General features: G+C 41.9%; 1 protein-coding gene across 4 annotated transcripts in view; it reads left to right on the top strand.

Moving 5' to 3' along the window:
* Positions 1 to 27802, top strand: part of GAB3 (GRB2 associated binding protein 3) — a 121274-nt gene that overhangs the window by 70320 nt on the left and 23152 nt on the right. Inside the window, exons 2-3 of one of the 4 annotated variants that reach the window (XM_043492579.1) lie at positions 10515 to 10623; positions 11341 to 11644. In XM_043492579.1, the coding sequence (XP_043348514.1) occupies positions 10621 to 10623; positions 11341 to 11644 (307 nt within the window). In that variant the 5' untranslated portion in view covers positions 10515 to 10620. Of the gene's footprint in view, positions 1 to 2242; positions 2319 to 10514; positions 10624 to 11340; positions 11645 to 22187; positions 22286 to 27802 lie in introns of those variants that run through there. The other 3 variants (XM_043492578.1, XM_043492580.1, XM_038415238.2) reach the window with 3 other exon arrangements.

Below are 27802 nucleotides of genomic sequence, written 5' to 3'. Positions count from 1 at the left end.
CTTTGTAGTTTGATGCTTGATGGGATGATCACATTGCACCAGAACGTCAGTTCATGTGAGATTTCCAGCCCAGCCATTTCTAGAGGCTCAGATGGGCCTCACAGAGTTTAGTTCAATATGGGAACTTCTACGTGTTGACTTGTCGCAAACTTTCAGTTCTTTTAAATTTCACCCATTGCTGAACTTTTACCCTTTTGTGTGCCTGTTACGAATACATTTCTGAACCTGTCCGTTGTAGGCTAATAGATTAACACAAATCACTTTCCCAAGAAGGATGGGACTGGAAGTCAGAAGACATCAGTTGTTTCCCAAACTTCCTGTATGCATCCTTGAGCAAGTCACTTAATTTCTCTTTGCGTCAGCTTCCTCATCCATAAAAGGAATAAGATAATTCCCTGCCTCACAGAGGAGCTGAGAGTCTTAATTTAGTGGTGAAGACCAGGGTGATTTGATTTAAATCAAATTGATTTAAATCATGATTTAAATCATGAGTCAGGAAGACTCAATTTAATCATGGATTTCTACGTAAAAGTGCATTCTTGTTGGTTGATATAACCTTAACGCATATTCTTCACAACTCAGATATAGACGTAGATTTCACTTTTAGAAGGTACACACTATACATTTTTAAGTGATTTATTTTGAAAACTTTTCAGATTAGTTTTACAGCTATATCAGAAAATGAATGATTGTTTGGTTATTTTATTTACCAAAGGTAATTGAAGCAGGTATTTATGAAGTCATTGGGAGATGAACTATCTCCAATTCAACAGATTAATCATTAATATTTGGAGGATTTTCTTGCCATGCTGTATTAGGAGGAGAACATCACCAGACAGACATTTAAATTTTGTTTTATTTTCTTTCTACACCGACAGAAAAAGCTACTGTTGTTAAAAGTGAGATTATCACTTCAACAGTCTCTCAATCCAAGTGCTTAAGTGACTTCCACCAGTTCACTGCTGTGACTTTCTTTGAAACATCATCAGCAAACATATATTTCTTGAATGGGTCACCCTTAGCTCTGAAGTTTATTATAGTTGGCATTATGGAGGGATGATTGCTGGATGTCCATGTTATAGCCAACTCCTCTTTTTCAGTAATTAAGGTTTGACACTGGTACCTAGTATTGAGAATATTTGCAAGAAAATGAGCTGAGATAGGGATTGTCCCATTCGTTATTCTAATGCTTGTAATTTAATTCTGTCATTGCATATTTCTCTTTTTAAGATCTCACTCAGTTCCTTCCAAATTTCAACAGCGTCAGCAATAAAACAGCTATTTCCCTGCATTTTGTTCAAGGCTTCAGAAATAGGCTTCAGGGTACTCAGCATGTGTTCAGCATTTCTCTTAAGCCCAATGTTGAGAACTTTGCCATCTATTTTTTCACAATTTTGTTCACAAACTGTCATCAGATTAGGCCAGGTCTTGATCTAGTGCTCAAAACAGTCCACTACTGAGTTCCATCGCACGTCTTGTGGGAGAGTTAGCTTGGTTCCTCCCACTTTTTTTCAGAGCAGCTGCTGCAAAGTGGTTGTTACGGAAGTATTTTGCAATTTCAACAACATTAGCCTTTATTTCTGCAACACTGAAGTCTTTGGCTAGGAGGTGCATCAAATGAGCACTGCAACCATATGTTATTAGCTTCAGATTCTCTTCACTCTCTTCTAAATCTCTTCTCATCTTGGATACATTTGCAGCATTGTCTGTGACCAAGCTGCATGCTAGACATTTGAAATTTTTTTCACAGTTTGTTATAGCTTTTACTGCTACTGTAAGTATTCTGCTGTGTGTGCATTTGCTGATGTATCAATTGTTTCTGTTAGGAAGACATTCCCTTCTTCTGTTGTCACACAAGCACATAAAACAGGATCATTATGAACATTGTTCCACCCATCAAGATTCAGGTTTAATAATTTCACCCTCTAGACCGTTTGCACACTGCTCAATTTCTCTTTCATACACTTTATCCAACAATTTGCCTGCGACATCTGCTCTGTTGGGTGGACTGTATCCTGGTCTTAATGACTGAGCAATGTTAATGAAGTGTGGGTTCTCAATCATACGGAAAGGAGAGTTTGTTGCATAAACAAACCAGGCAATTTTTTCATTGATTATCTCTTTTTGTAATCTGCTTCTTATCACAAGATTATCTATGGTTGTGTCTGTATGATGGAGATTTTTTTTTATTTTTGCTACAGGTGATATACAGTGGCTATATGACACACATGAAGTGACTGAAACACTATCATTTGCATTCAACTCTGAAACTATAGAAAATGATGGTGATCTTAAAGGTGGATAGTCTTCAGAATCCTGTATGTTGAGGATGGATTCTCCTAAACAAAATAAGTCAATGCAGTTATTTAATTATTATTATCATACTGCTCATTTAGTATTACTCATTGCATTCTCTGACACTCAGTACTACTTTAAGGGTGAAATTGTAAAAGGAAGATCTACCTATTTCAGCTATTTATTTTTTATCACAACTGCATCTAAAATGATAGTACCATTGAATAAAAACTGTATTTTTTGCTCAAACATGAGAATTCAAGAATAGTCGAGAAGGAAGACAGGCAGTCCTTAAGAAAGAAACATGAAATAAAAAAGTTTACCAACCTGAAGATCCTGCATGTTCAGACATGTTCCTTTCATCATTTTCAGCGCAGCTTCCTCCTGAGAAGGAACACTTCTCAGGATGTTGTTTCATTCGGGCAACCAAGCCTTGCATTTCTTTATTGTAATGTTTGCATTTTGCACGCATGCCTGTCTTACCCACAGGTAGTAGAACTTCATTAAAATATTCCTAAACTGGGTCTCTTTTCGGCCTGCTGCCGTTATAGATTTTCCCTTCAAGTGAAAGAATTGTATGGTAGATCTCAAATCAATGAAGGCTACACTCAGAAAGACCTCAAGACTTCTGGAATATGCTGCTCAAACAGTTTCACTTTTTTTTCTGCTCCCTTTCCCGCCCTTCTCACGTTTATCTCCAGACTTCTCCTTGTCCAGATCTATTCCACCCCCAACAATCTTCTATTAATTGAACTTCTTGAAACTTTGCACTTTTAGAAAGAGGTAAGGGGTTGACTCTGTGTACACAAATTTGCAGAGGGACAATAGAGTTAAGGTCTGTTATTTCTCACCTCTATATATCATTTATTTATTTAATTTAAAACATTTTTGCTGTTAACAAGCATGTTATCTCTGGAGACACAAATCCACAGTTTGAGAACTGCAAAACTAAGCATCTCTGATGGTATCTTCTAAACTGAGCACTGAGTCCCATTGGGTAGATAGAAAGATTAACCTAAATAATCTATACATAAACCGCTGGAACCCGATAAGATTGGGTCCCTAATCCATGAACTATTGGAACTCATTTACAAAACTTTTCTTAAACATTACATGAATATATTGTCTCATACTATAGAATTAGAATTTATAACCCTTATTTAACCATGAGATATCTTTGAGTTATAATGTATCTTAATTAAAACTATTTTTAGATAGGTTTTTTTCTCAAAAAGCATTTTATCAAAAAAATCTGATATTTAAAAAAAATTTTTTTTAATCATTGTTTTTTATCCACCCTGATGAAGACCATTTAGGTCTTTGGATGAAAGGGGTTGTGATTAAAAAACAGAAAGTATGAACTGCATACTTTTATGCTAATGTTATATCACATAGCTAGGATGTGTTCTCATATATGCTTACCTGCCAGTATGTATTTTGCACATGAGTATTTACAAATGAAAATATGTTCACCAAACAAAATGCTCTTCGGTTGATACATAATCCTTGTTTACTAGTGCTCTGGCTGTTTTTCTGTACATTATTGTTTTCTTTGTGGCTTATCTTACCTGACTTTTATAGCTCACACCAACTTTACACGTCACACCACTTATTTGGCATATATGAAGATATTGGTCTGTGGGAGCAGCAGTCATTTATGGAAGACTGCTACTGTAGTAATAAAGACAGAGGTATTCCTTTAGAAGTGTCTGTGGAGATTCTTGACATTAAAAACTCAGAGGCAAGCAGAAAACACTGATGTCTTGTGTTGCATACAGCAACACCTGGGCATCAGACCAGCACTGCTCTAAAACCTCTCCTTTCATTGGCAATGGACCATTCCATGTGTGAAGGACAGATGAAAATGATTATAAATCTGTTACTTATCTGATAGTTGTTGTTTTCTGACGAAGATGGCTTTCTAGTGCCAACAATGGCAAACTTCTGAAGCTATATAAACATACAGTGAAGTCCTCAGCAATTTCGAAAGGCACCAGAATAAATGTAATATTTCTCCTGGAGACTGTCTACATTACAATAGCAAAACCAAATGCAAACTGGGGAATTCTTTCCTAGAGAGATCCCAGCCCTTCTCCCACTGGAGTTGAGCTAAACTCCCCTGTAGATTTGATACTGTATTTAGTTTTGAGCATGTAAACAAAACAATCCTCTTTCCAAACTTTACCGGCTCTGATCGGATGAAACCAAACTATCCCCACGTCCACGCTCCCACTTCTGGTTTTGCTAGTTTTTGAAGTGTCTGTGAAGCTCAGCATGATAAGCATTCACAACATTGCCCTACCCCTCAAAATGCCAGTCACTTGCTAGTTTTGTATTGACAAACCGGAGCAGCAACAGAAACTGTTGCTGAGACAGTGTCACAACTTTATTTCAAAGCGATCCTGCAACTCTGGTAGCTAGATGAGCAGCTTTTTGAGTGGATTGCAAGGAATGAATTCAGACAATCCCTGGATCCCAGTTACACTGCAATAGGAGAGTCTTTTAACCATCTGTAAACACACCCCAAGAAAAGGCAGAGAAAGTTTGACCTCTGTAGTTGCTTGCAGATAAAGGTGATAGCATGTGTGGCTTTCTTCAGTGTGCATACAAAGTCAGCCAGATTTGCTTATCTCATAGAACTGCATGAATTCACATATTGGCAAATGTGTAACCATTTCAGATGAGTTTTGCAATGCAGTCCCTGGGCGCTTAAAACTCTCAGCACATAATGCATTTAGCATAGTTGAATGTGCAAAAGCTTTTTAGGGTAAAAATATTTTTTGCAGATCAGAGACATAATAATGTAGAAAGCTTTTTAAAATGGAAATAACCTGTTCTACAGTAGCTGTTAACTGTACCAGGATATTGTGGTATGATGAAAGTTTAAACAGGGAAAAGAGGTGAAAAGCAGGCTCACTAACCAAATAAAAACCCGGATACAAGTAAAAGCCTGACTTTGCCTTTCCCCAGAGGTCTGAGACATGCCATATTGTGGGCCCTTGTATCAACTGGAAAGTAGCAATGTCAGTTGAAAATAAATGACACCACCTGTCACTTATAAAGAGGAGGGTTGGCCAAGTGATTAGGAATTAGCCTAGGATTTAGGAGACCTGGATTCAAGTCCCTACTTCAGCACCTTGGGCAAGTCATTTAGTTTCTCTGTGACTGTTCCTGGTCTGTGGAATGGAGATAACAGCACTTCCCTGCTTTGCAGGGGTTTTGTGTGGATAAATACATTCAAGTGTGGGAGGTGCTCAGATACCTATGGTAATAAAGGCCATCTAAACACTAAGGAAGGTAGGTGTACTGTAATGCTCTTTATCTAAGGATCTCAGTGCTAGTATTTTTACAATCACTAATGATTTAAGTGTCACATCACCCACGTGAGGCAGGTCTTAGACTTACTTTATTGATGGTAAACTGAGGCACTGAACAGTTCAGCCACTTCCCCAGGCTAAAATGGTGAGCCAGAACTAGGAATAGGGCCCTGACTCCTGGTCAGGTCTGGGTTATAGGGCCTGATGCTAACCTCCATGGGTCTTTCAGTTATCTTAGATGGGTTTCTGTGGAATCTAGGGATGTCTCCGCTGCGTGGGCTCTGTAGCACATATGTGACTGGGTATGTCTGCTGACATGGATGAAGGCAGTGGCATTTTTTGACACATGTTCTATTACTCATTTTTTTTATCTTTAGAAACCACCGAGCATCTTATTAGCCCCGAGAATTTGATTACAGAGAAAAAGAAATTGTGTAGTGGTAGAAACCGCCTTCTGCTATGGTTGTTTACTTCAAATGCTCTATTGAAGCACATTAGAAATTTAGTCATCTTTTTGAATGTCAGGATTGGGATTAGCAAGAACCAAAGGCCCTACAGTGTTTTCTCTCTCTTTCAGCTCGGTTTTCTTTACAGATTTGGTAAGGAAGGGTAAATTTCTGGTGGATTATATGACTAGGTTTGGAGTCATCTGTGCTCTTAAGAGACATTTTGCAGTGAAGAGAGAAACTGAGCCTTCTGCTTGAAATCTACATTACTGCTAAGTATGTGACTGCTTTCATTTGTGTCACCCTACATAATTCAGCATTTCACCCTGAGCCTTTACCTGGTGTTCCTTGCACACCCAGACCTCCATTGAAGTTGAGTCTTGCATGCTTAACTGTCCACTCCCCTCCAGCATTCCCTGACACACAATCTTTATAATAGAGCTAAAAATAATGTTAATTTTATCACATATTTGTAAAAAAAAATTAAAAAAATAAAGCAAGTTGTATGGCCACAATGGTGTGAAAGTGAAAGCAATGCAGTTACAATCATTTTACAATAGTGGAGAATCTGGCCCAAGGTTTTGAAATGGCAGATGTGAAATACTTTGTACAGAATTCTGTTCCCGCTGATGATACTGTGCTGTAGCCTGGCTTCTGGAATTGTGCTTGAGATCCTACAGACTTTAGATTCAGCAAAGCATAAAGTCTAAACAAACTGAGACATAGGGCTGTCCTGCACTGTACCTTGAACTCCTTAGGAATGTTATGTCTCAGATTGTGTGCTTGATTCTCAGCATGGAGGGGGTGGAGGAAGCTGCTTACAGTTCCCTGATTCTGTGCCAGCCCAGCTCCAGCATTGGTTAGAACAGTCTAGAGTAGCTACCCTAGAGCAGCTGGCACAGGAGTGCTTCCTCTGGGTTTTTGCCAGCAGGGAGTTCAATAGGAATTATCTGCTGAACATTTAGAGCCAGAATTATACCAAAGAATCAAGCCTTATATATTTTGTTTTGTGATGGACTGTTCATGATACAAGCATGATATTTTATTGAGTATTGGGCTATTCCCTGCTAGGTTATTCAGCAAATGTCACACTTTTTGAATTGTGAAACAGCATTCTCTTGGGTTTTGTCCATAAATTCCTTGGCTCTAATGAGATCAGACACATCTGAAGCTTCTGGGCGTTTCCCCACGTAAACGGTAATTACAGTAGAACCTCAGCGTTATGAACACTTCGGGAATGGAGGTTGTTTGTAATGCTGAACAAAACGTTATGGTTGTTCTGTCAAAAGTTTACAACTGAACATTGACTTAATACAACTATGCAGAAGAAAAAAATGCTGCTTTCAAACATCTGAATTTAAATGAAACAAGTGCACGAACAGTTTTCTTACCTTGTAAAATCTTTTTTCTACTTTCCCTTTATTTTTTTAGTAGTTTACATTTAAAACAGTAGTGTTTTTTAGATTTTTTTCCCACCCCTGAATACTGTAGCTATGTTGACCTAAATTTCAAATGTAGACCAGGCCTAACACAGGATAAAATACTAGGCATGCCTTGTCTTCACTAAGATAAAAGATGTGTTCTTACTTCATGTTAGCTAACGTGGCAACTAAAATCCTAGTGAAGACAAGGCCATTTGTAGCTTTAACACATGGTACTGATCGAGGTAGAGACTATGGAGAAGCTTATAGCTTATCTTGCCCTGTAAACTCATGTTAAAATTACAACTACCCACCTTTCTTCTTGTATTTGCTTTTTTTTGTTGTCGTCTCTGCTGCCTGACTGCGTACTTTCAATTCCAAATGAGGTGTGCGGTTGCCAGTCAGTTCGTAACTCTGGTGTTTGTAACTCTGAGGTTCTACAGTATTTTCAAAAGGTTAGAGAAAAATCCACAGCTAGGTGGCATATCCTAAGTGCCAGCATTTGAAAGCAATTAATAGGGTACTTTGGGAGAGAAGGGCAAATATTACATAGCTGTATTCTTTTTTCATTAAAGCACGTGGCTTGAAAGAGAGAGTGGGAAAAAAATATAACTATGCTTCTTCACTGAGGCTAGTGACATGTCTGTCCGATCAACTGCCAACTCAGGAACTGTGCGTGATAGGTGGAGAAGCCCAGAAGTTGGTTAGGAGAGAGATGTATGTATTCAGTAGGTATAATATACACCTCACCACTTCAGAAATTGCTGGTGTTCTCCTGAAGGTGCTCTGAGTTTCTCCACAAACAAATTTATTAGCAAAAAGAAAAGGAGTACTTGTGGCACCTTAGAGACTAACAAATTAAGTACTCCTTTTCTTTTTGCGTCCACAAACAAAGAAACAGATGTTTAAATCTTGACATGCTGTCAGGACCGGTCCTGTTTTACAGACCTAATCATTAACCAAAATCTTTACAGTGTTTGTATTTGCGTAATACTGTTTTCAAGGTATGAAATTTCACAATTTGTCCTTAAAAGAGATTGAATCTCCAGGCCTTGTGAGAAACGGTCCTTGATGGCCTCTGTCCATTTTCAAGAGGACAGGATTCCACATCGCAAAAACCACAACCATGCTAGCTAATAACCTGGTTGGAAGATGCAACAGGAGGGCCAATGGGCAAAGAGATCAAATCACCCTCTGACTTCTAGAGGTCAAAAGATCAAGAATATATCATAGTGGGCAGTATGCAGTGGGGAGGGGAAGGGGGAGTGGGGAAGCCTGCATTGCCGATGCTTGTGCTGTCCACCCTACACCTACACCCCCTTCCTGACCTGGCCCACCATGCCTCATTCAAGTCCCTTCTCAAAACCCACTTTTCCACATAGGCTGACAAATGATGGTTCAGGCTTGCAAAATCCTTCTTTAACATATTACTTTAGTCTCTGCCCCTGGTTTGGACAGCCTTGTACTTTAGGAGTAGGTCATGGTATTGCTGGTTCAATGGACATGCTTTTAAGTAAGCAAGTCAATGAATACTTTATTGGAGTATTTATTCCGTGTGCATCTCTGATGGTAGACTCCCAAAGCTTTGATGTGTCCTGACCAAGAGGACTGGAGACGCCTCATGCTCAGTTTATTTGCATCAAAAAAATATGAGAATAACAGAAATCAGCTTCAAAGCCTTCACTGTCAGGCAGCTAATTTGGGGTCATGTTACATTTCCTTCTTGAGTAATGTAGGCCATGGGGGGGGGGGGGTTTCGTCCATATTTTAGTGGCCGTTGTACCCATTGGATATGAGAATCAGCAAAAACCGTAGTAATTGTATTGACTTTTAAGGTACATAAAGGAGGATTTTTACATAGCAGCTAAAACATTTTACAGTGTTTTTACATAGCAGCTAAAACAATTGCTTGGTCTCAAGAGATGCAGGACCTGTTTGCCAGCTTAAAAATAGTCTCCTACCACAAAACGGGTGTGATCATGTTCACACTAAGATTTCTCAAATGACAGACAATTGCTCAGTTTTGTGTTATAATGTCTAGTCATTTTGCAAGCAGGAGTTGAGTAAGATTCAGGCAAGGAGATCATTTCTTCTGTTGTTTTGTTTTTCTTGCTGTCCCTTTTGAATTTTATGACGCCAATGGCCATTTAGCAGATGTAGTGAACTGGCTAAAGAGTGTGTGTGCCCTGCTGCTCTCTAGTGGGTGGAATCAGAATTGCACATCTAAGGGTCATAGCTCCTACACTGCTTGCAGCCAGCGAAGATGCTCCTTTCATTCAAATGCTTTTGGAGCAAAGGAATCTAGTTTTGTCTCTGCTATCACTGTGAAGTTCCAACTGACTAAGTGTGCAGGGTAGTGGTAACAGATGTTCTTAGGTGGCCAATGTAATAATAATTATACAGTGTAATAGACGCTCTGTGAAGGTAGGAAACAGTTCTAAGGTTGGTGACATCACAGGGACATGTCCTATTTCTCTCGGCCAGCCATCAAAGACAAACAGCATTGTTTTATTTTTGATCATGTGACTTGATTTTATCCAATCACATTCTTTATAAAAATTCAGTAGGTGAAGAGCTCCTAATTTCTTAATTTAATATTTATCCATTGAATGGGACATATGGAGTGGGGTCACTTCTGGGTCTTGTAGTAAGTATATTGGTGACAGCTGTAACCAACACAGCACTGTATATGAACTGAAACAGCTGGTGAAATGGAGGGAAAAAACAGATGTCTTTCTTTCCCACCCCTCCCCACCCCAAATACTGCATACAGCTTTATAAAATCATATGGTGTCTTAATCTATATGTGCCTTTACTTAACCCTGTGTGAAATCCAGGCTATTAATCATTTGGGCCAAAAAGAGATAAATATTTATTAATTTATAGTTCTGGGCAGAGAGAGTTAAACAAGCTGTTATGTGTGATATACAGGATTTTGTAGCTTTCTGAAGTCATCTGTTTAACTTTTTAGCACTGCAACCCCCTCAAGATCTGTTCTTCGTAATTTGCATAAGTAACTGTCAGCTCATTAACAGTTCTTTATTAGCACAAAAACCCATCTGACAGAAACATGCTGGGTTCATCTTATGGCCTTGTCTTCACGAAGAGAAGAGGTGTTTTCTACGAGGTGTTAGCTAACACATGGTAAGTAAGGCCATGTCTACAGTATGGGGACTGTAGCAGCATAGCTACAGCACCGTAATTATCCTGGCATGACCCCATAGTGTAGACACAGTTTAGAGTGATGGAAGTTTTTTGTTGTTGTTGCTATAGGAACACCACCTCTCCTAGCGACAGTAGCTAGCTCAAGGGAACCATTCTTTTGTCAACCTAGCCGCATCTATACTGGGGATTAGGTCAGCATAGCTACATCCCTCAGGGGTGTAGATTTTTCCCCACCCCTGAATACTGTAGCTATGTTGACCTAAACTTCAAGTGTAGACCAGGCCTAACACAGGATACAATCCTAGGCATGCCTTGTCTTCACTAAGATAAAAGATGTGTTCTTACTTCATGTTAGCTAACGTGGCAACTAAAATCCTAGTGAAGACAAGGCCATTTGTAGCTTTAACATATGGTACTAGACCGAGGTAGAGACTATGGAGAAGCCTATAGCTTATCTTGCCCTGCAAACTCATTTTAAAATTACAACTACGCACCTTTCTTCTTAAAGTAGACGCGCCCTATGGGGATGGATTTCAAATCACCAGTCACAGTTCAGCCTGGTGATTAAGATACACATAGAATCTAAAGAAAATATGCATATTTATGTCTGTTGACAAAATGTGACAACCAGTTTGAAGGCTAAAGCAGAAAACAAATTCCCCATCTGTGACATGTGTCCAATTGTGTCTCCTGCAGGCATGGCGGAAACGCTGGTTTGTGCTCCGCAGGGGCCGCATGAGTGGGAACCCAGACGTTCTGGAGTACTACAGAAACAACCATTCCAAGAAACCCATTCGGATCATAGACCTTAACGAGTGTGAAGTGCTGAAGCATTCAGGGCCCAACTTCATCAAGAAAGAATTCCAGAATAACTTCGTCTTCATCGTGAAAACTACCTACCGCTCCTTTTATTTGGTGGCCAAAACGGAGGAGGAAATGCAGTTATGGGTGCACAACATCAGCCAGATCTGTAACTTCGGACACTTAGAAGATGGCACAGGTAGGAATGGAATCATGGCTCAAGCTTTGTGGAAATAATCTGGAGCTGGAATCTCCCTCAGGCAGCACAGTGGCCAGAGGGGAGTGGAGACTTATTCCGCTGGGAAACATCATAGTACCTGTGGTAATTGGTTTGATTTTAGAAAGATTGTTTAAAACTATGAAAGATATCAGTTCTGCTGGGTATATATAATAGCCAATTGGTTTTGGTCTCATTTCTGTGAACTAACTCCTTTTTGAATAAACCAACAGATTTTTTTTTAATAAAAGAAAATACTGTTTATGTACAATACTGATTGAACATTATTCAGTGGGACTTTATATTTCATTACATGCTCCGTATTTATTTAGTTTGACTTAACATCAGTCACCCATCTCAGAGAGAGAGAGAGAGAGAAAGTGTCCTAGAAAGTTCACATTGTCTCAAGCATTATAAGATGTGATCTATAAATCTTAATGCTAAAGCTGTAAAGCCCTCTTACTCTTGTAAAGAGAAGAAAAGGCAGAAAAAAGAGGCAGAGAATCAAATGCTCCAGGAGTGTGGTAGGAATGTGTCTAGATCCAAGATATTCCTGCCGGTGAAAACGAAGACAAAGTATTTTGTCAAGGCCTCCACCCATATATAGGAAGATCCTATAAGATAGTTAATTACAGTGAATTTGTTGGAGCTGCTCCTAGAATTAGCCACTACAGGTTGAATCTGGCCATTAATTAAGACAGGAACCTGTATCATTAACTTGATTTTTAAAATGAGCCATTCAGCCTCAGATAAATGCAAACTGTATTTTCCCCAACATTCCCAAGGAGCAGATACAGCAGTGATTTGAAAGAAGCAGAGAAAATAAATCAGTCTGATGGTCATGAAGAAGGCCATTGCGACAACAGAAGTAGATGGTGCTGGGGGAACTCACTGAAAGATTTGTCTCATTAAAAGGGATAATAGCACTTTTAATCTTATATATTTGAAAGGAGACAGAAGACCATGCTGGGATGCTTTAATTTCCTCTATTACAGTTCATGCATTGTTTAATCTTCTCTTCATTAGTATGCTCAGAGAGGGAATAGTGAGATTTTGGCAGAGTTCCCATTTTAACCCCGATAGCTGTCATTTTCACATTCAGTTTAGAATCCATCAGGGAAACTTGGTGTCATGTTTGGTATGTGCCAGTGTATAGCCATAACTCCAAGTAGCAAAGTGGGACTTAGACACAGGCAGCATGAGCTAGGAGCCTTGAGAGGGCTGGAATCACTCGCTCACCTGAGCTTGAATGAAATATGAGGATGGTTCAGACACAAACTCTTAACCTTGCTGAAATTGTTGTAATTACTGCATTATTGTAATTACTTTATGTATAATTTCATCAAAATGTCTAAAATGAGGCTAAGGCTGTCCCTGTGAAGCTAAAGAGAAAAAGTATCCTTCTACTGTGAGACAAAGTAGTAAAGTCATGAAAAACCAAAGAACAGGATAGATGAAGGTTCGTTTCAGTGAGGCCCAGTTGACTAGGTCTGGGCTGTATTTCGCTCAAAGGACCTCTCCAATGGGATTTGAAGTGATCCTTTTAAAAAGGCAGTATAAGTGTTTGCCTGAAGTCAGGATACCTTCAGAGCTAGTGCTCAAGCAATGTTCAGGCCTTATCTTCTCACAGTTTGTGCTCCAGTCTAAGGCTTTGTGTACCCTTGGAAGTTTTATTGACATAACTAGCGCCTGCACTAGGGACTTCTGCCAGCGTGACTGTGTTGGTCAGAGATAACGTCTCTTCACAACCCTGAATGACACAGCTATGCCAGCAGAAGTGTAGTGTAGACCTAGCCTTAGACGCTGATATAATTTATGGCAAGGGAACCCGTATAAGCACTTTGATACTAATACTGTGTCCTCACTAGATCGTTTTGCTAGTCTAACTATGCCAATATACTTGTATGCAAGGCCTAAATTGCTTTAGAAACTGATTAATTTGGTTCAGCTTCTTTGTGTGAGCACTCTTAAATTGGTTTAAAAAAGCCTCAAAACATCCATATTGTTTAATTCAATAACTGAATCTGTAGTTACCCCTGTGCACTTTTCTCTAATATAGACAAGCCCGGAGTCTTCCCCCTTATTCAGACTTTTAAGAGCAGTCATTATCTCCAGAGTCATTAGGACCATACCTGGTTTACTGTGAAACACCTGGTGGTCTGATGAAGATTGGGGAAGGGGTGGATTCAGGGTCATATTCTGGTCCAGTTTACCACCAAGTCTATAAGTTGCATAGGCTGTACATCAACTTTTAAACAGCCTCTGATTACTCATGTTTACTAGAAGCACCTAAATCCCCAAAGTGTCTGTAAATTTCAACCAATTACCATTAAACATGAATATAAGAAGAGAACAGAGCTGTGAAATGCCATGTGCTTTTATGACTTGAAGTCTTGTATGTAAAAATATTCCCAGGAGTGAATCATCATATCAAAGATAAGTCAATTGCGGGAAATTTTAATAAGCTTTTCAGTGCATTAAAAATTAATATCCAAGCCAATATTATGTAGCTAACTGATCATTCTTAATCCATGTACCTTTTTCATTTGTTTGTGACTCTCAGGCCAAAATCTAATTTCAGATTCTTTGTGCATTATGGGTGCAAAAGGGTAGTGGCAGGTTTACTCAGTGACTGAGCCATATGCCCAGCGCTGTTGTGCTTCGAATTAGCCCCTTCAAATGGAGAAAAGTTGGGGTTAATAGCCAGGCTCATACGATTATAGAGCCACTAATCTGGCATTTCTACAGCCAAGGCGGGACAGAAACGAATTGCAGTTTGAGAGCCCTACATAGGGTCTATACTGCCCACCACAAGTAGCTGTTTTTGGTCAACACAGAGAGGGACAGCAAAGAGTAAGCGAAGAGAAATGCAAGTTCCAAATAGATGTCAGGAAGCACCTGTGTGCATAGCTGTCGGGAAGGTTTTACCAGGCAAGGGTGTTCAGGCTGCAACATTTGAGTAACCCAAGAAACCATGCCACTTACTGGTTACACTAGGAAATGGCAGCTAGAGAAGGAACTGTGCAATCCTCCATGTGTTTCTGCTTTGCACCCTTTTCTGCTCTAGCAGAATCCAGCTGGAGATGCAAGACTCCACACCAGTATTTCCCTACTCCCTCTCTTTAACAGCCTGCTCCCACCCCGGCATAGCTGAGAAGCACAGGACAGAACTCCCTTGGAAGCACTTCCGCCTATACTGCCTACAGTTGGCCAGGGAAATAATTAAGACATTACCACAGTGGTGGGCACAGAATAAAAACCTAAACAGACAGATTATACAAGCCTTGTTTCCCTATCATAGGCCACAGATGCCTGTGCTGGTACAACATGGATAGGGCACACTAGTACCAGTGTATAGGAACAGAGAAAACCTATCCGGTCATCAAGTCCCATCACCATGAAGGGCAGGATCCATTCCCAACTTGCTGCTGTACAGCGGGTGTTTGCAAACTGTGGTCCACAAAGCACATGCTGTTGACCCATAGATTCACTGCTGGTTGGCCATGTGGTGCTGGCTCTCATCTTTGTTGCCAGCAGCTTTTACAGGCTGCCAGGCAAAGAAGAACTGCAAAATCAAATGGAAACAAGCAGGAGCCAGCCTTGCTGCTTACACAAGGAAGACATCCAGGGAAGCAAGAGGAGTAAAGGACCACGTGGCTGGGCAGCATGTCCAGGAAAGAAGGGAACCAAGGAGCAGAAAAGCCAATGCAAGAAGAGAGGAGGAAGAGGGGACCAGGCAGCAGAGAAGCACAACACGCCCCATACGGCATGCATGCTGAAAGGATGGTTAACTGGAGCAATATAGATTCATAGATACTAAGGTCAGAAGGGACCATTCTGATCATCTAGTCTGACCTCCTGCACGGCGCAGGCCACAGAATCTCACCCACCCACTCCTGTGAAAAACCTCACCCATGTCTGAGCTATTGAAGTCCTTAAATCATGGTTTAAAGACTTCAAGGAGCAGAGAAGCCTCCCTCAAGTCAACCATGCCCCATGCTACAGAAGAAGGTGAAAAACCTCCAGGGCCTCTCCAATCTGCCCTGGAGGAAAATTCCTTCCCGACCCCAAATATGGCGATCAGCTAAACCCTGAGCATATGGGCAAGATGCACCAGCCAGATACTACAGAAAATTCTTTCCTGGGTAACTCAGATCCCATCCATCTAATATCCCATCTCAGGGGATTAGTCCTATTTACCCTGAATATTTAAAGATCAATTACTTACCAAAATCCCATTATCCCATCATACCATCTCCTCCATAAACTTATCAAGTAGAATCTTAAAACCAGATAGATCTTTTGCCCCCACTGCTTCCCTTAGAAGGCTATTCCAAAACTTCACTCCTCTGATGGTTAAAAACCTTCGTCTGATTTCAAGTCCAAACTTCCTGGTGGCCAGTTTATACCCATTTGTTCTTGTGTCCACATTGGTGCTGAGCTTAAATAATTCCTCTCCCTCTGATATATTTATAGAGAGCAATCATATCTCCCCTCAACCTTCTTTTAGTTAGGCTAAACAAGCCAAGCTCCTTGAGTCTCCTTTCATAAGACAAGTTTTCCATTCCTCGGATCATCCTAGTAGCCCTTCTCTGTACCTGCTCCAGTTTGAATTCATCCTTTTTAAACATGGGAGACCAGAACTGCACACAGTATTCTAGGTGAGGTCTCACCAGTGCCTTGTATAATGGTACTAAAGCCTCCTTATCCCTACTGGAAATGCCTCTCCTGATGCATCCCAAAACCGCATTAGCTTTTTTCACAGCCATATCACATTGGCAGCTCATAGTCATCCTATGATCAACCAATACGCCAAGGTCCTTCTCCTTTTCCGTTACTTCTAATTGATGCGTCCCCAACTTATAACTAAAATTCTTGTTATTAATCCCTAAATGCATAACCTTACACTTCTCACTATTAAATTTCATCCTATTACTATTACTCCAGTTTACAAGGTCATCCAGATCCTCCTGTATAATATCCCGATCCTTCTCCGAATTGGCAATACCTCCCAGCTTTGTATCATCTGCAAACTTTATTAGCACACTCCCACTTTTTGTGCCAAGGTCAGGAATAAAAAGATTAAATAAGATTGGTCCCAAAACCAATCCCTGAGGAACTCCACTGGTAACCTCCCTCCAACCTGACAGTTCGCCTTTCAGTAGGACCCGTTGCAGTCTCCCCTTTAACCAATTCCTTATCCACCTTTTGATGTTCATATTGATCCCCATCTTCTCCAATTTAACCAATAATTCCCCATGTGGCACGGTATCAAATGCCTTACTGAAATCTAGGTAAATTAGATCCACTACATTTCCTTTATCTAAAAAATCTGTTACCTTTTCAAAAAAGGAGATTAGGTTGGTTTGGCACGATCTACCTTTTGTAAAACCACGTTGTATTTTGTCCCATTTACCATTGACTTCAATGTCCTTAACTAATTTCTTCTTCAAAATTTTTTCCAGGACCTTGCATACTACAGATGTCAAACTAACTGGCCTGTAGTTACCCGGATCACTTTTTTTTCCTTTCTTAAAAATAGGAACTATATTAGCAATTCTCCAATCATTCGGTACTACTCCTGAGTTTACAGATTCATTAAAAATTCTTGCTAATGGGCTTGCAATTTCAGGTGCCAATTCCTTTAATATTATTGGATGAAGATTATCTGGGCCCCCCGATTTAGTCCCATTAAGCTGTTTTGAGTTTCGCTTCTACCTCAGATATGGTAATATCTGCCTCCATATCCTCATTCCCATTTGTCATGCTACCATTATCCCTAAGATCCTCTTTAGCCTTATTAAAGACTGAGACAAAGTATTTGTTTAGATATTGGGCCATGCCTAGATTATCTTTAAACTCCACTCCATCCTCAGTGTTTAGCGGCCCCACTTCTTCTTTCTTAGTTTTCTTCTCATTTATATGGCTATAGAACCTTTTACTATTGGTTTTAATTCCCTTTGCAAGGTCCAACTCTACTCGACTTTTAGCCTGTCTCACTTTATCCCTACATGTTCTGACCTCAATTAGGTAGCTTTCCTTGCTGATCCCTCCCATCTTCCACTCCCTGTATGCTTTCTGCTTCTTCTTAATCACCTCTCTAAGATGCTTGCTCATCCAGCTTGGTCTACAACTCCTGCCTATGAATTTTTTCCCCTTTCTTGGGATACAGGCTTCCGATAGCTTCTGCAGCTTTGATTTAAAGTAATCCCAGGCCTCCTCTACCTTTAGATCCATAAATTCTTCAGTCCAATCCACTTCCCTAACTAATTTCCTTAATTTTTGAAAGTCAGCCCTTTTGAAATCAAAAACCCTAGTTGCAGATTTTTTGTTAATCCTTCCATTTAGTTTGAACTGAATTAGCTCATGATCACTTGAGCCAAGATTGTCCCCTACAACCATTTCTTCTATGAGGTCCTCGCTACTCACCAAAATTAAATCTAAAATGGCATCCCCTCTAGTCGGTTCAGCAACTACTTGATGAAGGAATCCATCAGCTATCGCATCTAGGAAAATCTGAGCCCTATTATTATTACTAGCACTGGTCCTCCAGTCTATATCTGGGAAGTTAAAGTCTCCCATGATCACGCAGTTTCCATTAGTATTTACTTTATTAAAGACATTAAAATGGGCTCTATCCATATCCAAATTAGATCCCGGAGGTCTATAGCACACCCCAAGCACTATCGTAGGAGAGGCTTTACTAGTTTTCTTCCCCAGTGTAATTTTTGCCCAGACGGACTCTGTCTTATCCATTGCATCGCTTCTTATTTCTTTACATTCTACCTCATCATTGATATACAATGCTACTCCACCACCTTTACCTTTGTTTCTGTCTTTCCTGAACAGCACATACCCTTCAATACCTGTAGTCCAGTCATGACTACTATTCCACCATGTTTCTGTTATCCCTATAATATCTGGTTTCACTTCCTGCACCAGTAGCTCTAGTTCCTCCATTTTGTTACCTAGGCTCCTCGCATTGGTGTACAAACATTTTAATTTTTGCTGTTTGGCCTCGCTCACATTTTGTACCCTATTAGGCACAATCATTCTACAGCCAGCATAACCTATTAGACTAGTATCCACACCGCCCTCGCTCCTTATATACATTCTCCTACCCATGGCTGTATCCTTTCTTACTTCGTCTTCTTCCCTCTCAATGCTAAAATCTGGCGTGGAGATTTCCTGGACATCTCCCATCCATCTCCCCCTAATTCCTAGTTTAAAGCTCTCTTAATCAGTTGTGCCAGCCTCGATCCTAGAAGTCTATTTCCTTCCCTACTCAGATGAAGTCCATCCCTAGAGAACTGTCCTCTGTCCGTGAATGCCTCCCAGTGGCCATACATCTCAAAGCCCTCCTTATAGCACCACTGCCTAAGCCATCTGTTGACAGTCATAATCTTGTCATACCTTTGTTGCCCTTTTCTAGGAAGATGAAGGATCCCGCTAAAGATCACCTGAGCCTCAATTTCCTTAAACGTCTTCCCCAGCCTAGCATAGTCTCCCTTAATATTTTCCAGCGAGAATCTAGCCGTATCATTTGTTCCCACATGAAGGATAATTAGGGGATTCTTTCCCACTCCCTTTAGGATCCTTTTCAACCTCAGGTCTACATCCCGTATCTTAGCACCCGGAAGACAGCACACCCTTCTATTCTCTGGATCAGCTCTAGTTACAGGCCTGTCTATTCTTCTCAATAAAGAGTCCCCTATCACATAGACCTGCCTTTTCTTTGTGACAGTGCTATTCTCCAGTCTCTCCCCTGTTCCCTCTGGCTGCAAGTTCTTTCCATTCCTATTTTCCCTTATAATCCTCTTCAACCCATCCTGTATCCTCCTGGGGCTCATATTTGGTGTAGTCTCCCTTGACTCTTCCGCTTTTCCTGTAGGACTAGCCTCTCTTCTCTTCTTCCTTACCCTTCCACCTTCAACAAGTACCTGCTGAGCCCCTTCTTCATTTTCCAACTCTGCAAACCTATTCCTAAGCTCTGTTTCTCCTTCACTAGCCCGTCTTTTCTTCTGCCTGGTTCTTTTAGTCACATGTTTCCACTGACCACTTTCCTCACCCAGTCTCCCCTCAAAATTCCCCAGCCCTGCTTCCATCCGTGAGTCTGAGCTTTTCCCTTCAGATACCTCATGTCTTTGCTCCATCATCTGCTCAAACCCCTTCCTAAACTCAACAAGACTTTCCACCTGCATCTCCAAACCTCGTATCTTTTCCTCCATCAGCTCTATCAGATGGCATTTCATGCAGAAAATTTCTTACCGGTTCCCCCCTCCAGGATCATGTACATACCACAGCTTCCACATCCAGTCATCCTCAATGTGTCTTTCACTACAGGAGTCACTCCCACAGCTGCCTCCGTATCTGTCATCGCCTTCCCACCTAACCAAGTCACACCAAAAAGACCCCCCCCCCCCCAGCAAAAGCAAACCCCAAACAAGCACCACAATTCAAACTCCCCTGTTGAGAGCTCTGTTTGCTAGCTCCTGTGCCACTGCAGCTGTCTGTGCCGCTGCCTGGCTACCTTTATAGGACCTCTAGTCAGAAGCCCCACCCCCTAATCAGGGCTCAGCTGCTCTCCCAGCACAAAGCCCCACCCCCTAATCAGGGCTCAGCTGCTCTCCCAGCACAAAGCCCCTACACACACAGAAATACTAAAAATACAAAACCAAGTACAACTACCTTCTCCTCCAACAGAACTCCCACTCAAACTCCCCTGTTTAGAGCTCTGTTTGCTAGCTCCTGTGCCGCTGCAGCTGTCTGCAATATAATCTAACATTATATTGGAAGGTTAAGGTTAAGGTTGTTAGGCTTTCCCATTACCAAGCCGTACTTTCAAAGATTATAACTCTGCAATAAAAGCGCCTCCAGGCTGCATCTTGGCAGGGAGCTCCTCGGCCCAGGAGAGACCTTTCATCTTGAATTCTCTCTTCAAATTCCTCCATGTGCCCCCGGTAACATTTCACATTGAGTGTGATTGTTCTGCTCCTTACTTACAAAAGCAATCACCTGGCAATCGCTGTGTTACTCCCCACCCCATAAGTGAAATCCCTGGGTTTGCTGCCTTGCATAGGTCAGCTCAAAGTATTTCAAAATATTTCTCCATGCAGGTGCTTACAGACTGTAATCAAGTCACCCCATAACCTTCTCTTCACTAAGCTGAATAGTCTGAGCTCTTTGAGTCTCTCACTGTAAGGCATGTTTTCTAATCCTTTGACCATTCTTGGGGTTTGTCTCTCTGAACCTTCTCCAGTTTATCAGCATCCTTCTTGAATTGTGGGCACCAGAACTGGACACAGTATTCCAGCCACCATCTCACTAGTGCCAAATAGAGAGGTAAAATAACCTCTGTACTCCTACTCTACATTCCCTGTTATACATCCAAGGATTGCATTAACTCATGTCCAGCTGACAAGCCACCGTGACCCCCTGAAAAAAACAATTCAAATTTTTTGTGTGTAATTTTATCCTTCATAACTTTTACCTCCCTATTTGTGTGCTCCTGTGTCTTATTGCCCTGCCCCCACCTCCTCTGGTATGCAGGTGATGCCAGCCTCATCAGCCCCCTTCTTAGCTCCTCATAAAGACATTTCTGTGCCTCCTTCCAGGCCACCCCTCCATGCATGGAACACCCTCCATGAAGTGATCCATAAGGTGCTATGCACTCCTCTTTTAGACCTGCTGCAATTCCTTCAAAAAAACAGCCAATTAATAATGACTCAAGGGGCCATTATTGGAAAGTGTCTGGGGATATAGTCTTTCTATCTTTTTGAAGTCATGCTTAGAATTTATTGGGGAAATTGTACAGTAAATTATCTGCAAATAGGGGAAAGAGGGGTAGCCCAAGTACACAGAAGAGAGTCAATCTGGAAATGGAAGTGCATGAACATTTTTGCTTGAACAAAAAGGCTTAATGCTAGTGGAAAGCCAGCCAGAACAAATGCACTACCACAGTCAGAAATATCTGCTGGATTAATATCGTCCTTTCCAAGGGCAAAGGGCTGATACCCAGGTCCTCCATATGGGCCATCCAGGAAGAAGCCCCTTGCTTCCATAAGAGAGCGACCCCTGAGGGATCCCTGATGTCACATTTTGATTTCTGAAATCATGCTGGCCAAGCTGAATAAGTGACTTCTAATGAATAACTATATTTGTCCTCAGCTCCCTTTAGCTAGCGATTGATCATCAGGATATTAGGAGGAATTATTTTATTCCAGCTAATAAAGCGTATGCTACATTTCCATTGTGGGTGCTGCTGAGACATGACATTTGTGGCAGGTAACTAGAAAAATGTGAAATGAGTGAGTCCTACTTGAGAAGTGAGCAGTGAGAGCAGAGGCCTGGGAGCCAGGAACTCTGACTGTGAGTATCTGAATGCTTGGGCAAGTAACCTCTCTGCCTCAGGTTCCCCTCTGTGCAGCAGAAATGATACTCGTTAGGGTGTGATGAGGACTGGCTAATTAGTGCCTCTGAAGGTCAGTACTGTCATGATTGCTCTTTGATTCCCCTTTTGTTTCAGGGCTTGGAAGTAGGAAAGAGCACAGGTGACAAATAAACACACCCCTAGCCTGTGCTTTGGAATGAGGGGCAAATGGAAGGCAAAACGCCGAAAGAGAGGTGAGCGCTGGCATCTTAATGGACACAGGCAGCGCACAAGAGGGAAAGCAAAGTTCATCAGATGCAAAGCACTGAGCGGATGTCGGTGAGAGCGGTGCAAACCAGGAGCCTCCTCAGTGGGGGAACCATGCTGGGAACGTGCACAGTTAATGAGTGGATTTCTAATGGGATTCTTCTGTCCTCTGGCCCCACCCGCTCTTGCTTTGACTGCAGACTCAGCCTGGGAACTTCCATCCTTTCCTTGAAAAATATAAATCTGTCTGGTGTTCAGCTTCACGCTGTATCTGGTGTGGTTTGTTCTTGTAACTCTGACAAGTGCCTTGGCAATGCAGCTGTTGTGGTAGCAGTCGCTTCTCTCTGGTTAAAACAAAGAATAGTCAGGCAGGGGCAGTTCCTGAGTGGGGCTGAGAACCTACGACCTCCATTGACAAAGAAGAGTGGGTTACACAGAACCTCTCAGGCTCCAGCCTAACACCTTGTTGTTGAAGACACCTCCCCAAAGGGGCTGTTCTCCCCTTTGTGTGTGTGTCAGGGCAGGGGTAGGTTTCATCTCTGGGGGAGTGGTCCTTATTTTTCTTTTTTTTTTCTTTTTCTCCATGTGAATTTAGTGCTCATGCAAAATGGGTGCCCCACAGAACAGCCCTCCCCTTCCCCCGCCAACCAGCATGGGATGGTATAGGCAGCAGCACAACCAGCTTACCCCCGTCGGACTAGATGGCTCTGGTCCTTGTGTGGGCACGAGGGGAATTGTCGCAGTGCTTACTTACTCCCGCCCCAAGGGACTAATCCCTCCCTGAGCTCACCTTGGGGCAGCATGACCCAGGGCCTCTTTAATGTCATGGTCTGGTCCATTGCCACAAGATGTGGGAGGGTATTTTCATCTCCTTGACTTTTCTGCTGATACGGTCAACATGGAACCCGGCTGGGTGAATGCTGTGATGGGACACCTGCCTGAAACGCTGAAGTCATTTCACCTTCATCCCCAAACAGCCATCAGGTGGTAATGACTTTCAGTCTCTGGACAGGATTTGAACCAGCAAATGAAGGACAAAGAACCTCCACTGAGGTGAGTTATGCATGTACGTTGAAGGGCGATCACCCAACTAAGGGTGCAACAGAGAGATCAGTCCTCCAGGATCTACTGCACAGCAGAGGTTGGGTTTTTACTCCTTGCCATCACTTAAGTTGCAAATGAACTCCTCTGCAAAACGGTGCTGCTCTGTTACCTCTTACTAATATACAGAGCCCAAATCCAAACGGGATGGTGCTACATTCAAAACACATAACCATGCCGCTGCCCACTCCCCAGCTCTCCCTTGGGGCAATTAGCACTAAATGAAGCAATTACTTTGGCAGCAGAGTCAGCTTGCTGTCTTGTTGGGGTGGGGTGGGAAGAGGCAAAACGGCATAAAGCTTATTCTCTGCATTCTCTCTGTAGAAAATGGCCATGCGTAATTTATTCTCCCTGGCTGCTGCAGTATAACTTTAATGCACACCAATTCTATTACCAGCAAAGCCCGCAAAGCTGACCTCGTCTCTTGGGAGCTCACTACAGATGTCAGAACAGCCCGAAGGTTACGAAAGGGCACAGCCATGTGTACTCCAGACCTAAGAGTCTTTACCAGTGGGATAACTCTGATGCTGAAGGTAGTGAATTGCAGATGGAATTAGTGCCTGTCAATTCTGTGTTTGTATTAATAATCCAGAGAGCCACTGTTCTCCTGGTTGTGCAGTTTTTAGATGCAGTCCGATGGTGACATGAACACGTTTTCCTGAGATTCCCACAGAATTAGCTCAGTATATATTTGAGTTGCCATAGTTTAGGATATAGCTCTAAGAATTCAAAGTCTGAATAGCTCAGTTCACCATTTGAGCCTTTAGAGAGAGTCTTGGTGGTAGAACTTCTGGAAAAGTTCTTTAGCTTGTTTGTAATGCTTTGGGCCATCAACACCACCCAGCAGATGTAATATGCTTTAAGAGCCTGATCCTGGAAACACTTACTTTCAGATGTAATCCTCAGTGCTGTGAAATCATTCGATGCAAAATTCAGGAAAGCACTTAAGCATGTGTCTAAATTTCAAGTGAATGTGAAAGGCATAGATTTAAGCAGATGCTTAAATGCTTTGCTGAATCTGGGCCTAATTGTGCATAGTATTGGGCCCTAATACAGCAAGAAGAAATAGTTGTCAGACACAATATTGAAAAGAAAAACACAAATCCCCAGTAACTCTGTTGCTGAACTTTATATAAAGGTACCAGTACTGGGGCCATTGATAAGTAGTTGTTTGATTGCTCTGGGCCAGATTTTGCTGGCATTACTTATATTGAGTATGAGTATTACCTCACTTCCTTAGTTTCACTGAATTCAAGAGTATGGTATTACTCCACATTAGGCTGGCAAAATGCAGCTCTAAATGGGTTTTTGTACTCTTAGACTAGATAGTCAGTGGAGCTATGCTGCATTTATGTCAGTTGAGGAACTGGTCCAGAGTCTGCCACGGGGGGAGCGTACTTCTGTGCTCGTTATATGGCAGGGGTTTTGTTTGTTTGTTTGGGGAGGTGAAGGGGAGGGTGGAGGTAATCGAACATCAAGGTATACAGGGCCAAATCCTTATCCTGTACTTATTGATTTGTTTACACTTATACATTGCATCTATCAACAACTTTCCAGGCGCATGCAAAATTAAAAGTTTTACGCGTTAATCAAATATGTCACAAGAATATTGATAGGTTTCATAGTAGCAGCCGTGTTAGTCTGTATTCGCAAAAAGAAAAGGAGTACTTGTGGCACCTTAGAGACTAACAAATTTATTAGAGCATAAGCTTTCGTGAGCTACAGCTCACTTCATCGGATGCATGCATCCATCGGAATGCATCCGATGAAGTGAGCTGTAGCTCACGAAAGCTTATGCTCTAATAAATTTGTTAGTCTCTAAGGTGCAACAAGTACTCCTTTTCTTTTTAAGAATATTGATGTCAGTTGGAATTGTGTCCGGCGAAGGACTGAGTAAAATCTGAGTGAGGACCTCAGGATCTAGCCCACAAAGTAAGAGCTGGCCCACCTTTTAATGCCTGTTGACAATGAGATGTCTTCAGGATTTCTAACAGGCAGCCCCTGAAATTGGGACTTTGAAGAAATTGACAAGCTTGCTACCACTGACTCTTGATGTAGCAATACTTAGGACCTTGAAAGCATACTTGTGGCGTTCTGTATTTATCAATTGCTTGGTTTTTGGTGGAATACAGCTGCTTTGATTTATGAAATGTGTAAGTTTTTTGAGACGTGCTTTGTCCTGGATGGTAAATACCTGCTGATAACATCAGAGTAACACTAATAGGGAAAACAATTGGTCGTGGAACAAGATACACACCATCTGGTGGCCGTAATGGGGTAGTGCAGTATCATCGGAATTAATTTTGGATTTCCATTGCTCACCAGTTACTCAGATGAAATCTTATTTCTGGATTACATTCAAAACCCGATAGGGAAAAGGATAATTCTCTCTTTGGCGGCTTTTGTAGTTTCTCTCAGGCTTTTTCTCAGATACTTTCAGCAGTTCCCATGTATCTGATCTTCTAGAGCAGCCTGTTGGGATGGGGAGGAGGAATTATGCCAGAACCTCTAGGGAATTGTGTTCAGATTCCACAGGGAACTCACAGTGACTGTTCCAAAGCTGCTCAGCTACAAATGGGCCAAACTGCAAATTGGGGGAGTCAGATTCAGATCGAAACTCCCCCAAAGTTTGGGGAGGATGGGGGCCGTATCTAGGTTGTGGTTCACACCCGGCTTTATGTTGTTCTCCATTCTTCTTCGATCACTAAGCTATTTACTTCCATTTCAAATGTACCCAAAGGGTTAAAACACAAAGGACACTGTGTGTGAAGGAGAGACTCTAGCCCTGATCCTGCCCCTTTGAAATCAAAGGGCCACACTTTCTGTTCTGACTGTTTGGTGCTGCACAAAGTGGCCAGATCCTGGCCATAATCAGCATGCTGAAAATTTTCCTGGTGGATGGAAATCCAGTGCTGGTATAAAGTTTGTGGAAGCTGCTTCCGCACCAACCCTGCCATTGGGGGTGTGGCATTTGTCAACCTGTGGCACCCAGTCTCTCAAGAGTCCCTAACTAATGCTGGGGCCAGGGGGCACCCACTAAGGGTCTCCCTGATGTCCCTGCCCCTGCCCCAGGTACAGCTCAAGCACAGGGAGAATTGACCCCAACGCAAGCTTTGTTATTGGGTTCAATGGGTGCAGGATCAGGCTCTATAAGAGGAGCAGTCAGGGAGCCCACAAGCACATCACATGGGCAGACTGAAAAAGTCACAGCACCCAATGAAAAGAGAAGTCATCATCATAGTAGGGGTGCCAGGTTTTCATTTTCCTAGGGGTGCTGCACTGCAAATACTGCCCTATCAGGGTCTTAGGGGAATTGTAGGTCCTCATAAAGTAGAGGGTGACTTTTTTTTATTTACTTCTAGCTATCATTTCTGAGTGATTTAGACTTGGCTTTAACCCTTTGGAGCCTAGGATTTTTCCCATACAAAATTTTAAAGAGCGTTGGGCACGTTGTACGTTCAGGTGACTGCCACATGCAAGTGTCGGGTTTTGTGCTGGTAATCCCCACTTCCTAAATACCTGAGGCTCAGGGAAAAAAGAGCATATCTCCGCTGTGTCAGTAGACTACGTTGCTGAGCCACTAACTGTATTGATCATATTGCAATACATCTCTGGCTCATGTAGGCTTTGTCCAACATTAAGAGACACAAGAAGACCGCAAACAAATTCTGTAGTGCAACAAATCTGGATATTCTGCAAGCAGAAAGTAAAGATTAGTTTCATCCTCAGAGTTTGGCGAGCGGGAAGAAAACCTCCTCTTGTCTCCATTAATTTCAAATGGGTCTCATGCTTCTTTATTTGTGCTAGAGAAGTTCAAAAACGTACTTGATAAAACCAACTCCTCCATCTAGGTGCTTTCCTCAGAGGAAGTGATTTGTTTTCTTCCTGACCTGAGAGAGGAGTGCAGCAACTGAGACTATTAGAAAGGGAGCATTCAAGGATTTCAAGGAGAGATGGCTCCAAGGCACAAGATTTGGATGGATCCCTTGTGTTCTGTAATTCTGCAAGGTTTTGATCTAGGGTTCTGGTTCAGGCCATTCAGAGTGAAGGGAAGCCAGAAAGTCTGGATCCAAATCTCCCCAGGGTTTCAGGGGTAGTTTAGCCTAAAACAAAACCTCAGATCTAATCTCTAGTTTAAGACAATGCTTCCCTGGAACAAAAAGGATCTTCAGGGACTGGCTGCGTTCACATGGATTCTGTGAAATGGCTGTTAGGATCTCTCATTAGGGTGGGGTGACTTACCTGTAATGTACAGTACAGTTAGAACGTGAGTGCTCTCCTCCTCTGTACGGTCTGTGCAGGGAGCACCGGGTCCAAGCTCAGGAACCTCTGTGGTAATGATAGTGAGGCTGCCAAGCAGCAGAGACATGGCATTTTTCTCGGGGATTTCCAAATGCCGCAGG

This window comes from Dermochelys coriacea, chromosome 9 (assembly GCF_009764565.3).
Source record: "Dermochelys coriacea isolate rDerCor1 chromosome 9, rDerCor1.pri.v4, whole genome shotgun sequence".
Lineage (NCBI taxonomy): Eukaryota > Metazoa > Chordata > Testudines > Dermochelyidae > Dermochelys > Dermochelys coriacea.
Note: the sequence above shows the minus strand (reverse complement) of the source record. Positions and strands in the feature narration are given on the sequence as shown.